The 15,417-nt window shown below is 37.2% G+C and overlaps 1 protein-coding gene across 5 annotated transcripts in view; it reads left to right on the top strand.

The window, feature by feature from the left end:
* Positions 1–15,023, top strand: part of LRFN2 (leucine rich repeat and fibronectin type III domain containing 2) — a 584,899-nt gene extending 569,876 nt beyond the window's left edge. For 4 of the 5 annotated variants that reach the window (XM_075595392.1, XM_075595390.1, XM_075595389.1 and 1 more), the window contains one exon: positions 10,378–12,347. In XM_075595392.1, coding sequence (XP_075451507.1) covers positions 10,378–11,302 — 925 coding nt within the window. In that variant the 3' untranslated portion in view covers positions 11,303–12,347. The other variant, XM_075595393.1, reaches the window with a different exon arrangement.
* The last annotated feature ends 394 nt before the right edge of the window (positions 15,024–15,417 follow it).

Genomic DNA, 15,417 nt, shown 5'->3' with positions numbered 1-15,417 from the left:
AATGAACAAAAATAACTGTATACTAATTAATGTTCACAAAACAAAAATACATTTGCAATCTCTATACGTAAACATCGTCACGTAAACGTTCAGGATACATAGCCCAATGTTGTGGAACTTAGAAACAGTGCTTCCTCAAATTAGGAGTATTTAATGATGTAGAAATACATAATTTTATGATATAATACAAACTAGGAAGCTTATTTGGAGAAGTAGGGATGTTTGCTGCACACCAAAGAAAAATAACAATAACTGATATATTTACTGGTGCTCCTTAGTCCCAGGGAAGACCTGCATTTCATCCAATATATCCAATGTAATTAATGGACAAGGGCACGCGGATTTCAATCATAAAGAATTTATTGTGCCATAGAACACACAACGTTTCGGCCTTCTAGTCAATCTCAAGTGAAGTGCCACTTCATTTGAGAAAGGCCAACAGGCTGAAACGTGTGCGCTATGCAGAGTTGCCACCACAGACTATGGGTTTTGGCTTCATATCTCCAGACTACGGGTTAACCTAGTAAACCCCTGGAAGGCGGCAATCCCGGCCGGGCGGTGGTCAGCGTCTCCTGGCATGCTTTGGCATCTTCATCCTGCAACTCTTCTCAATATGGCTTCACAATGTATACGCATCACGTGATGCCCGTTGCCATGACAATGAGATGCTACGTGACATCATGATGTAACGTGGTGCCTCACGTGACACCATGGCAACTTGACGCCGCGTGACGTCATGTAGCGTTCCGTTGTGATGACATTGCGACATTGCGAAGAGTTGCAGGGGGAGGATGCCACATGACGCCACTGAAGGAAAGCGTGGCATTTAAAAAAAAAAATCTCTGGGTTGGCTTAATATAGAAGGTGGCAACTCTGGTTCTATGGCACAATAAATTATTTATGATAGAAAGCCATGTAACCTTGTCCATTAATTACAACGGTTATTTGGAGGACATATATTTCTGCATTTTCACACTTTTATTCTTCTTTAGGAGGTTGCTCCAAGATGTACCTTTTGATATATATTTTTTCATATACAAATTGTCACATACCTACATTTAATATACATTTATCACTCACCTTATTAGTAGAGAATGCAACACATGCAGCATAATTTATCGCTGTCCCTTCCTGTTGTGAATCTAAATCCACGGGACTTTGTAACCATATTCACTGTCTTGTACATATCAAAAATAATATTAGAATGTTTCCATTACAACCTGACTGGAAGTACAGTATGTGGGGGTTGAGATTTAACCCATGTACAGTATCTCTTGAATTTTATTTATTGATCTATACACTAAAACCATATCAATCACAGTAAAGCAGAGTTAATCGGCTGTTTACCACTGCGATACTTTTTGTGAGTGTTATTTTTAAGCAAATAACAATGCAAATAAGTAGGCAACGTCAAAATAGAGATTCACATAAACTCCAATACCGGGCAATATTTGTCAAATGGCCACAAATATTGCCAGTTTTTATTACCTACCCCAGAATGGTATTAGGCCTTTCTTCTATATGTATATAATGACCACTATATTCTGAGTGTATATATTTTTTTTCGAGATAAAACTATCCAGCCTAACACACAATATAATAGATATTGGTAAAAAAAAAAAAAATACATAATATTAATAATGTAGAACCAACTGTATCCATTTATTCATTCTTTGTAACCCAAGTGGCTAACTGGTCAGCTAGTAATGTTTACCCCTAACTAACTGGTCACCTGGGCTACTAAGTTGTTAATATTTGCACATATATTTATTCTTCTTGTGTTTTATTTGTAGGGTATTTATGTTGTATGTTTACCCCATTGGTGCTTGAAGCATTAATTTGCAATGCATTAGTATCCTCAGGCATCAAGGGGGTTACCTACGTTTCTTTCATATGGTTTTGTAAGAAATATTACACATATTCATATTGATAGCATTATTTGCAGTGGCGTGAACACATTTTTTCATGTATGCAAATGAGCTGCATATCGTAACCTATTTATGACTAAATAATTTTTAATAAATATGTACGTAATGCAAAAAAAATTGCATAGATCTTACATTTTTAATAACACGAAAACAACTAAAGAAATGGCTCAACGCTCAACCCAATACCTATAGAGTTATAGACTAGGGTGCAAAGGGTTAAAGATATGTATAGCACAACATGTTAACTCTAAGATTAACGAAAAGAACCTAGTTAACTGCACTTAAAGTAATATTAATAGCTAAATTAGCATGGGATACCAATTGTCCCACTATATGAGGATGGTGCCTAGAGGCTAATAATAGACTATTCGTAGATGTAGTCTTACGAAATATAGTCGTTACCAGCCTCCCATCATTGTTACTTGAAATACTAAGATCAAGAAAATCAATTTTGTCTCTACTTATTTGATGTGTGAGTTTCAGTTTATTGTTGTTCTTGTTGAGTATTGCAAGGAATTCCTTTAGGTGACCTTCAGTACCACACCACAACAGCAGGATATCGTCTATGAAACGAATCCATAACACTACGTGCATAGTGTATTGCTCCATAGCCTCCACGAAGACCACGGTGGCCTCCCACCAGCCCAAATATAGGTTGGCATAGGTGGGAGCAACCGTGGCCCCATGGCCGTTCCCTGTGTTTGGTGGTATATAGTGCCATTGAATAGGAAGTAGTTTTAGGTGAGAGTAAAGTCCAATAACCTTAATATAAAGTCATTATGATTTTTCATACTATTACTCCTAGTTTGCAAAAAATAACCAACCACCTGGCTACCGGTCTTGTGTGGTATGCTTGTATATAAGCTTTCCACATCAAGACCTACGAGAAGTGTTTGATCATCAATATAGACATCTTCAAGTTTAAGTAAAGCATCCTTTGTGTCTCTCAGATAAGATGGTAAGGATGAGACAAATGGCCGTAAAAAGTTATACTATGTGCCTATTAGGTGATTACACCAATATGGGACTTTTTCCACTGCGTAACAACCACTGCATTTATTAACTGGTGTATGTTGAGGATTATAATCCTATTATTTGAGTCTTATCTCATCAATTGACTTACACCAGACAGGTCTCGATTCAACACCCCATATGGGGATTTTAGTATTTGTTCGTTTGTAATTTTAAGTCGTCGCGGTTGTCATAATTAATAAATATTTTTTATTTTTATTTTTTGAATTATTGGTTTTTGTGAGCTCTGACTCACTCTAGTGTGTCACTAGGTAGGGGTGATTCTACCTCATATAGTGGGACAATAGGTATCCCAGGCTAATTTAGCTATTAATATTACTTTGGGTGCAGTTAACTGGGTTATTTTCGTTAATCTTAGAGTTAACATGTTGTGCTATATTTTTTATAACACCAAATATTACCATGCCATTATAGTGAATCTAGCCATATAACAAGGGGGTACTTAGCATGCACTGTATAACTAATGGTACAATATTAGTTTAAATTAATAAATGTCTAAAGCACATCCCTTATTTATCAAGCTCTGTTTATGGTTAATGCACCTGAATGGGTGTCAACTGTGTCTCTTCCTACACATCATAGCGGATTACTAAAGCCCAGATTCACTAAACTCTTTTAAATCAGTGTGATATTTCCTAAAACAGGAATGGACATTTTTTCCCCTTCACTGCTCGAATACAACAAATGAACGATTTTAAATACCGGGATTTGGTATATTTGTTTCATGTCCTTTCTGTGGTGGTTGTATATTTTTCTGTCGGCTTTTTCGATGATCTCAGGGGATGTTACAGACTCCACCTTCACTAGTTTGGGAAGGGTTTAGACCCCAAAACATTGCCCACATAGTTTTTATTAATACTCTGTAACACGTGTGCCCTCCCTCCCCCCAACCTCACTTAGGGACCAGTGTATGGGAGTGGACGCATTACCACGATTGTATGGTGCTCTACTTGTATGTTTGCAGGAGGTCTGAGTTGTCTGCGAGATGGTAAGGAGACAGGAACAGGACTGGCTCGCACAGGTGGCTGGGTTCTTCATGGTGGTGCTAGCACCTCCAGCGGTGATGGAACCCACAGAGTGTAGGTGTCAGACCCCATCACTGCACGATTACCTCCCTCCTGCCCAAGAACTGACACCAGAGGCAGAGGTATCTTGAAAGGTACTTTATTGCAGAGCATTCTGCATCAGCTCTTCTAGCAGCATATATCACACTCCATTTGTCCAGGCTATCTAGACGGTGCACCTTCATCAATAGTGCTCTAATCCAGGTGGTCTCTAGGCTAGCCAGCCTAAAGTGAGCAAGCGTGCCCCGCCATGGGGAAGGCTTACAGCTCCCACCTCACTCCCTGAGAAGCAGGGAGAAAAGACCTCCCTCACCCTCGCCAGGGCTCATAGAGGAACACCCTCACCCTCCTAACTCCAGGAGGAGCAGGGGCAAAGACTACCTCACTTCCCGAGGACTACGGAGCAAAAGACCATATTAACTTTTAGGCTACTCTCCTAGAAACCTCTGAAAGGGGCGGGATCATGGATTGTACCCACCTACAAGTGGCTCTACACAGGCCATGAGTCACCACCTACCTTCCTTCACTTTCTAGAGAAGCAGAAGGGGTGTCAATGGCCATAGATTAACCTGCTAAGGCCTGATCTTAACAGGATTTACATAGCAGATACACTGTGGATAGAAACATGTACAGATGTTCATACCCTGTGTGAACTCATTTGTACACATATTATATTTTTACCTTACCATCATAAATCTCTTTGTAAATAGTGTAGCTTGTACACCATCCATTATCATCCAGTGTACATATATTTTTGTAAATACCAACATGAATATATGCAACATGTGCTGGATTATAAAGTCAGGTCATCCAATAAGATTACATTTTCTCATTTCTTACCTCTCCGTGTTTGAAAACCCACTGACAGTATTTAAGGATAAGTATAGCTAATGATATAATAGATTAATCCATGAAATGTTCATGTTCTCTTTAAACTGAAAAAAAAATGCTGATCAGCCTGTTTTCTATAAGATTGATAACAGAAAAAGTATGAGTGGGGTTACTCTGCAACAATGTTGATGTTTTCTATACTACAGTAATTAGCTAACACTTTTATAGTGTGTATACTGTAGCTTTCTCTTGGCATATATTTTGTGTATCTGGACATGTGTTGATCTATATGTAGCCATACTCCAGGGGTGGGTCACTCTAGTCCTTAAAGGCCACCAACAGGTAAGGTTTTCAGGATATCCCTGTTTCAGCACAAGTGGCTCAATCAGTGGCTCAGTCAAAGTCTAAAGCAAGGATTTTCTGAACACCTGTCCTTTTGGTGGCATTTAAGAAGTAGAGTGTCACACCACTTCCATAATCTGACACAGTGCTAATGTAACCATGTATAATGCAATATGTCAAGATGCCTTCTTTAATAAGATGTGCATTCCAAAACCAATGTGAGGGTTATGTCCTGATTTTCGGGTGCTGAGAACCACATCATTATTTTCTATTATTTGTTTGAATTACTTGGTTTGGGGTTTCTTCTGCTCCCTGTGCTATTTCCCTTGTATAGCATTGGCAGTGTACACAGCACTGTACATAGAATGTTTGCAGGCACCAGCACCTGCCTTGTAGAGCTGATAATGAATTGTTGGTGCCTGAGGCACAGGGAGATAAGGGGATTTGCCAAAGATCACTAGGAGCTGACACCAGGAATTGAACCAGGCTCCACTGCACTGCACTGAGGACGCATTGAACACACGTTATTAAATCCTATCTATTAGTTGTAGATTGTGGTGCTGTCTAGAAACTGATATTGTATATTTGGTTCCCTGATGTACAGTTGTGTGAAAAAGAAAGTACACCCTCTTTGAATTCTATGGTTTTACATAACAGGACATAATAACAATCACCTGTTCCATAGAATGGAGAAGCCATGTGTGAAAAACTTAGTACACCTTATGATTCAATAGCTTGTAGAACCACCTTTATCAGCAATAACTTGAAGTAATCGTTTTCTGTATGACTTTATCAGTCATCACATCGTTGTTGAGGAATTTTGGCCCACTCTTCTTTACAACGTTGCTTCAGTTCATTGAGGTTTGTGGGCATTTGTTTTTGCACAGCTCTCTTAAGGTCCAGCCACAGCATTTCAATCGGGTTGAAAGTCCTTGGGGACATTGTATATCACTGTATTTAAGTTTTCTGCACTTGTATCATTGTTATGAATTTACTAATAAAATTGTATTATTTTGTCATTATGTGAATACCTATTATACTGTGTCAATTTGAGGGATTAAATTACAATACCCTATTTATGGGAATATTGATACTCCCTAACTATTTTAGTCACGATAATACCAATATACATTGAGTGCAGACTGAATGGGATACAGTGTAGGCAGTTTGTCTTACACCTTTGGTTGGTTCTATATGATATATCCCTATCTACCTTAGTTTACCATTATTTGGATTCAAGTTGAGCGGTCAGTTACCCAATTGTATATCTAACCTCATGTAACCTACCATATTCTCTTCCACCATTTCACCAATTTTCTACCCCCGTGTTATCCACTCTCTCTCCCATGTCAGCAATTTGCTCACCCACCATGTCACCTATTCTCTTTCCATCCACATGTCACCCACTATTTCCCTCCCATGTCACACACTCTCTCCCCCACCATTCACCTACTCTCTTCCCCCATGTTACCCATTCCCCAAATTGTATGGGTATGTTTGAAGGTGTGGAATCCCAAATCTGTGAACAGGGTGAATGTCTAAATCTCCTGAATCCGTGCCCCAGGAACACTCACTTTCTATAGGCGAGCTGGATATAAACCTCAACAAAACAATATTTCCAATTCCCACTCTGATTTGATTTATTCTTACTGTATTTCCCCCTTCATATATATTCCCCCTAAACGTTTCTGTCAGTTTGCTTCTGCAGTGGAAGGGTGCGAATGGGAGTCACCCAAATTTCAGAGCAAATAGAAGAAATGTGCTGCATGAAACAAAGGTAGAGACCAAAAGGAAGCAGATGAAATGGTCAGTCAGTGACTGAGACAGAAAGCAAGCCGAGTGAAAGGGACAGAGAAATCAGATCATATTGCAGAGCCACAGAAATAGAGACACAGCAGTAACTCATCTAATCTCTATAATTTATCATTATGTAACGGTGCTTCCTCCACCTGGTGGGAGATTCTGCCATTACTACGTATGTGGTGCATGATACCTGCTGGTAACAGGAGTCTGATTCGTCTGCTGATGGTAGTGGGGACACAGGACAAGGCTTCTGGGGTTCATAACCTTCATATTCTTTAGCAGTGCAGTGCCTCCATCTGCCGTAGGCTCCTAGGAACTGAAGATAATCTCCCACGGTAGAACAACTACCTCTCCCCCCAGTAAGGTCACACACAAGGCAGGAGGTATAACAACATGAACGGTTTATTTTCTTCACTGTACAGCACAGTAACAAGACAGAGTTCTTCCCGATGCAGTCTCTAAGATATCACTAAAGGATGGTCCCTGGACCTTCACTACAGGCCAAGGGTACTCGCAGCAGTCCCGGCTCTTCCCTGCCCTCTAGCAAAGGCAGAGGTATGGTACACACTCACTCTCTCCCGGAGGGAAGAGGACCAGAATAGGCCCAATAGTCAGGCTCTTGGCTGTGTGACCTGTCACTCTCAAGTAGGTAGAGGCACTCCTGAATTTGGGGTGGTACTGCCCTTAAGTACAGTAAGGAGGAGGGCACCAGGTCTGTCTCATGATTGGTCATGCCCAGGCCTGATGTCACTGCCTCCCACTGTCACTCAAGTGCAGCACCTCGGATGGGGAAAACCCCATAGCAACTACTGGCAACCTGATTGCACCAGGGCTTACTGCCAGTACAAGGGCAGAATAGTAGCCATCAGGTGACTTGCTACATTTAGAATTTATATATTATACTGTATATAATGTACATTATATATACTTTATTAAATATAATATAATCCACAGACTCAAGGGAAGAGGGAAGGAAAGGGGAAGGGGATTGGGAGAGCCTTGCTACTGCTATTGTTGATGGAAAGGTGATAGGTGCTACAATCAGGGGTATAGGGTTAGAAAAGACACAAAGAAAAAGGACCCCAACCGGAGAGCACTCTGTCACTGTACTGATCACAGATAGGTTCTTGTTACACTTGTTCCATATGTGTGTATCCTATCTGTGATCAGTACAGTGACAGAGTGCTCTCCAGGTTGGGGTCCTTTTCCTTTGTGTCTATTCTTAAATATAAAATAAATTAGATTATATTTGTTGAATGACTGAGCAAAGACATCAAGTAGACTTTGTGGCCACTTAGGGTGTGTGGTTTTTTTTTTTGTCTCTATCTTTGTTTGTGTGTTCTCTCTCCACAGGCCAAATGTCTCCACAGATTCTGATGAAATGTTCAGAGTATCTTTCCACCATCTTAACTTCTACCAAATTGGTGCAGCCTCCATCTTGGAATTACGTTTTTGTTTTTTAAAGTGATAGAAATAAATTAAATGTTACTGTACATCTCACTGACCGAATTCTCGATACAAAACATTAAATGTATTATTTTGCAACTTGTACTGAATTTGCTTGAACCATTTCAGAGAAATGTAATACTTACAATAAAAATAAATTGGTAACCACGGTAACAAAATAATACTGAACAATAACAACCTATAGATTTACGTGGAAATATAGGTGGCAGTGATAATTATTCACGGCGCAATAGATTTTTGATTAGTTTTCCATGGTATCCATGATGTCATAACTTTTCATACATCACGGCCTTCTTGAGGATAATACGTTTTTTTATGTTATTTTTTTTTTTTTTGGTCCGTTTGTTGCAAATTAGATTATCATTGTTACATGGAAGTGTTTGCAGTTAGTGATATTATATTAAATGTATTTCTTTTTAAGTCACAATAATGTGAGAGTTGAAGTGATAGTCAGCACTTACATTTTTGTTTGGGTTCAAGAGCGCGCTTGATCGCCGTGACAGACAATAGCCGCCTTTCTGGACCACTTCATTGCCGGTACCTCGACTGTCAGTGAAAATGACACTAGCCTTATTTATAGGCTCATGTAATCCCACACACTAGTGTAAATATTAAATTGGCCAGAAATTACCATATTTTAACTGAAGTTTGAAAATAGTTGGATATGTTGATGACAAAAGCCATAAATTGATGGTGTTTTATACACAGATGGCATTATACAATACATGTTATTGCATGTATGCCTCCAGTTTAACTTGCATTCTACTAACACTTTATGGCATATATGTGCACTATAATCTTATGGTTAGAATGCTCCCTTGAGTTTGGGTGTAGTACTGTACACTGCCTCACTTTTTAGTTCATTTTTCTATACCAGTACTTTATTTTACTTCCTGCTGAAGTATTTGCTTCATAGTGTTATGAAATTACGCTCTTGCAGGGTGGTTCCATTTCAGACTAGTTGGCTGTAACTGGAGACTTGTACAATTGGTGGTCTTTGTGTATGTGCTTTCTTGGGATTTCTACCTCCATACTCTTACTGTACCTACTTTCATTGTTGTGATTTTCTTTTACTTGCTGCTGAATACATTGTGTTTGCTAATTTAGCTAATCATTGGAGTGCCTACCCCATTTCTTTTGGATATCAATCTTAAAATAGATTTTGTGCATTGCTTACATGATCTATGTGTTCCACAGTTCCAAGGACAAAAGCACTTTGCATTTTCATGTTTTATCAATCATCAATTTATATTACAATACTTTACTAGAGAGGGTGATCTGTCTAGCAGCAGGGAGTTTAAGATCATTGATAGTAATGTATATTTATTTTTACTCTTACAGGTTTGAATAGATCCTGACTTTTAATGCAATATACAGTAGATTTATAACTCCCCATTTAGAGTGTCGATGATCAAGGATGAGATTTAAAATTTCACGCACAAATACATTTTTTATATAGTATTTATTTAATAATATATTTTTCTATACCCATTTGACTTTGTAAATGTGTATAAAATAGCATTTTAAGTTGATATTGGGCCATACAGTATTTACTAAGCAGTTCTCGTCCATAAGACCCCTTCCAGTCCTGAAAGACACCTTCACCTCAATGGACTATAAGGTATCTTGTGGTGCCTGAAAGTGTTTTGTGGAATAACATTACTTTGTAAATATGTCCCCATATCATTATGTTTAACCTGTAGGCTACTTTCAATATAAACCGAATATTTGTATTAGCTGCATATCATTTAAAACATGTTTGCTATATGAAATGTGGAAATAGTTCCACATGTGTTTATTCTTGTCAACTTGTTACCTGGATTCTTGTGACATTACTAAACTAAACAAAATACATTGTGTTGTCCTTTATTTCATGACTTAATATGTTCTCATCTTTTGTTTTATTTTAGGATGATCCCTGCTTCAAACAAAGCCTTTGTGGTGAATAACCTTGTATCTGGGACTACTTATGATCTTTGCGTTTTGGCCATATGGGATGACACTGCAACAACGCTTACAGCTACAAACATAGTGGGGTGTGCCCAGTTCTTCACCCAAGAGGACTATCAACAATGCCAGTCCATGCACAGCCAGTTCTTGGGGGGAACAATGATTCTAGTAATTGGAGGCATCATAGTTGCTACATTGCTGGTCTTCATTGTTATACTTATGGTAAGATATAAAATTTGCAACAATTCCCAGGGGAAGATGGCCAATGTCAGCAATGTCTATTCCCAGACTAATGGAGGAAATACAGTGCAGAATGGGGTTCCACTACAAGTCAATCCAAAAGTGGTGGTGAGGAATGAACTTATGGAATTCAACTGTGGTTCAGTGCACAGTAGTGTCTCATCCTCTTCTAGTTCTGTGAATAGCCCAGAGTGTGATGACTATAGCCTACAGAGTAATCAAAGTACTTTGTCTAATAAGTGGAGACCTGTCTCCAGGTCTAAACACAACATTGATAAACTGATGGGAGCATTTGCCTCCCTGGAACTGAAGTGTCAAAGAATGGAGGACACTGTGGACTCCAGGACTTCAACAACAGTCCACCTGTCAGATAAAGAGCCTTTGCTGGGCCACCAAGAATCCAAAGCCCGTAGCATGCTTATGTTACCTCTGGAGGGCAAAACAAAACGTAGCCATTCTTTTGATATGGGGGACTTTGCCTCAACACAGTGCTGTAGTTACCCAAGAAAGATTACAAATATTTGGACTAGAAGGAGCCTCTCAGTTAATGGTATTTTATTGCAGTATGAGGATACTGACCTAGCAGGGAGTGAAACTAAAGCTACCTATGAGAGCTCTGAATGGGTAATGGAAAGCACAGTGTAAATAAAGTTCTCCTCTGAATAATACAATATTGCTTTATGATGACAAGCATAGAGTACACAGAGATTGTAAGATGACATTTATTGCTAGGTCTCTGGCATCAGAGATGGGTAAACACAACAAGCCACAGCAGGAGTTATGACATAAATTGGCAATTATGTTAAGCACAGAGAGTGGTGGACTGTTCAGCAAAATCAGACGAGAAGCACATGTTTTAGCTCTTTATCACATAAATCCAAGGAAAGGATGACTGAAGAAGGAATGTTTATTCCTGTCATTAAGTGCAACAGTTGAAGATCTATGAAGGAATCAGTGATGAAGCAAACTAATCATCCCAATCAACATAATATGTTGGCATATCAGATGTTTTTTGTTTCTTTTTGTTTCTTTTATTCATTTATTTATTGCTGTAACATTTGAGATAGTTGTTCAAACCTCCTTAATAAAACTGCAGAAAAAAAATGTATTATTTAAATTCTATTTTTCAAAAAAAATAAAGTCAGAGAGCGATATAGACCATTTCTTTTTTTTTTTTTTCATTATGGATTCAGCATGCCTTAGTGGCAGATCTGTCTATAAACATCAGGGAATTTTCATAAACTCCTAGAATTATGAAAGGAGTTTCATACTAGAAATATACAGTATGCTGGTCAAGGTTACTCTGGGCTTCAAATTACCTAAAATTACCATGCATCACAGCATGAATTTTCTTTAGGTATATCATCAAGCGATATGTTAGGTTAGTGAAAGTAAGAAGGTTTCAGGGCAATCTATAGAACAGTCATATTAAATTTTCAAACACAATTGTGCACTGTAATTTTGCAGGTTTTATACATTATCGAGTTTCTTTTTAACATTTTCCAAGTCAAAAGTGGCTAAGTAAACGGGTGGGTTCATTTAAGGGCAAGTTAACAGCGTGTCCCAGATTTTACATATAACTTCCCCAAGGCATTAAAAAAATTAAAGGTTCCCTTGAGGTTACTGCCTCCTTACACAGCAGTGAAAAAGTAGTGCTCACAATTTAATGAGATATGACAAGATAAAATTGTCATTCCAGATGTCAGCAACACAATCAAGCATATCGACTGGGAGTAGCAGGATTTCCTTGACGGCTTGCACTTCCTAGTTAAAAATTTAACCTGAAGAGTACCAACGTTTTTTTCGAAGGACTTTTATGGCTGTGTTGTTCGTCCATCAGCATTCTCATTAATGACTTTTATTGTGACTGGAATAATAAAAAAAAAATACTTTCAGCCGGCACAAACTTCCCTAGCTCTGTGTTCAGTAATTTCAACAATGTGTCTGATCATTGGCATTCCTCGAGCATTTTGTACAGGAACCGTAACAAGGTGAATATAATGTATAATGTTTTTTTTTTCTAATACAAACAAAAAAAGATGAGAGATATATTGTGACCTGACTATGTACTTATCTTGTATGGTCATGTTTCCTACTTGGAGTTTTAGAATATGATGTCCATGTAAACAGAAAATCATTTTTGCTACAAAGTGTACAGTAAAAAGAAATTCTGCAATGAAAACTGGACTTTTTTTACTTACAGTACATCAAATTTTTATATTTTTTGGTACATCTAAAAGCAAAACACTACAGGGGAGGTAAATTGAATCACTTGTTTAAAAAGAACTGTTTACTTTTCATTACAATGTCTGCTATGTAGAAATACAATAACCTTGTCAATGTTCTCAAGAGCATATGAATCACCCAACTGAGGCCAAAAAGAAAGCCTACCAAAAAAATTGTAGTGAGCACACAATACAACCAAAAACATACACAATTCCTAAACAAATAAATGAAAAAAACAATACAATTTGCTAAATTACTAACAACATTAAATACAGTAGATAATTTGAGAATCTTAGTACTAGGCATTTTAAGTTCAGCATATACTGTATATACAGAGGGTGGCAGAAGTCAAACAGATATACTGTATTGGATCAAAAAACTAATCTGATTTAATACTGTACTACTGTATATATGTAATTCCTGGAAAAATAAAATGTTCTGCTCACAGGCCATGAACACAAGGAAACCAATGTTACTTATATCTTTATTTGTGCATATAGGACTCACTGAAAAAGTTAATTAATGTCAGTCATTAGTAGTATCTGTATATCACAGGTGAATAACAATCTGACTAATATAACACATACACTTATAATGGGAGGGTATTTCCCAATAATTCTTTGTAATTAAATTGTAAATCCCTATTAGTAAGAAGAGTCTGTACAGCATATTCTTAGCAATGTACTGTAGGGCAAGGACATACTGTACTGTATAGTTCAAATAATAATAATAATAATAATAATAATAATAATCATAATAATAATAATAATAATAATGATATTGATGCAGACAAGTTAAATGTAGAATAAAAAATTTGGTATCAAAAATAGCATATTTTTTTAATATGAAAATCATATATGCTTGGATCATAGTGGTCACCTCTGTTTTCATTGACAAGGTTCCATACTGGATCACAATAGGTTAACCCCCCACCAGGTGTCTTCTGTGTCCCTTTTTAAGAAGCAGCCTGATGCTGCAAAACAAGTCAGGGGTCTCAAAGAATGTCTAGTACGTGGGACCCTACCACTCAACCGTACCAATGAACAACGAGCATGGCTATGAAATGTAGGATTTTAATATAAAAGATGTTCTGTGTTGGATACAACAATGGATTGTTTTGTTCTGCTTTTGACTTGTGTCCATCGGTTTTCATTATCAGATACCCCCTCTTTCTGGAATGTGTGTATGTTTTTTTATATACCAGAGAGAGCCCTCAGTTAGTTGATAAAATTGGTGGCAATCGAGAAAACAAGAGGCAAAGAATACCTGTCACCGAATTCCTGTTCTTTGTATTTAATAAAGCAGGAGTACAAATACCAGGTAAAAGAAATAGACAACAGGACTGGATGAAATCGTCCTGACACGTTGTGTTACTTGACAGATGTGGGGAGGGGAGGAGGTGTTATTACATTCTGATAGATAAGAGAGATAGAGCTATAGGGAGATTGATAGCTTCCCAAAGTGTACACCATTATTGTATTGTATGTCTTTATTTATATAGCGCCAAAAGTGCACTCAGCGCTTCACAAAGAATACAGTACAGGGAATTAAAATAATACAATAAGTGCAGCAAAATCAGACAATAGGAAAGTAAATCCCTGGCTCGAAGAGTTTACAATCTAAGAGTTTACAATCATTACAAATATTACTTATACCACAGGGATTACACATTATAAGAGTATGTCTGGGAATAAGGAAAAGGTATTTTTAACTTAAGAGCTTTTTCTGTTTTATAATTATAGCCCTATTATGTTATACAAAATATAGACATGTTTAATAAAAAAAAAACAAATAATATTACTGTATATTGAATTTTGAGAATCAATTCTAAGGTGACAGACCAAGTCTTGCCATTTTTCTTTAATGATTTGCTGAAAAGTTAATAGCCACAAAAATCAAAGAGAGAAAATGAGGGAATGGGATTTTAAGGCTCAAAGTAACATGTTTTCATATGTATGTGTGTATATATATATATATATATATATATATATATATATATATATTCAGATGCCCAATACAGATTTTCATGATTACTGAACCGAGTGCAGTCTTTCTGTACCGGACGAGAGAATGGTAATGTTGTTTTTCTATTATTTGAGACTAGCACCTGTCTATATGAACCAGTACATTGAGTGCAGGCTGTGATGTTTGTTTTTTTATTTATATATATATATATATATATATATATATATATATATATATATATATATATATATATATATATATATATATATATATATAGACTGAGCCTCCAACATTGGTCACTTTTGTTTCTCTATCTTTGTGAGATACCGAAGCAATTTGTTACATTTAAACATGTTATCATTAAAACACTTGTATTTGAATTTATTTGTATTTACTAATATATACATTAATTATATATTTTCCATAACACACTGATCGTTTATCAAAATGTATAGTTATCTTGCCATCCTTTCTCGTGATACTGTATCAATGTATATATTTAATTTTGAAAGCTCCCCATTTCATGATTCTGTTATGGTCAGACAGAGCTCTTGCCCATTCAAGGTGCA

This window comes from Ascaphus truei, chromosome 4 (genome assembly GCF_040206685.1).
Source record: "Ascaphus truei isolate aAscTru1 chromosome 4, aAscTru1.hap1, whole genome shotgun sequence".
Taxonomy (NCBI): Eukaryota; Metazoa; Chordata; class Amphibia; order Anura; family Ascaphidae; genus Ascaphus; species Ascaphus truei.
Note: the sequence above shows the minus strand (reverse complement) of the source record. Positions and strands in the feature narration are given on the sequence as shown.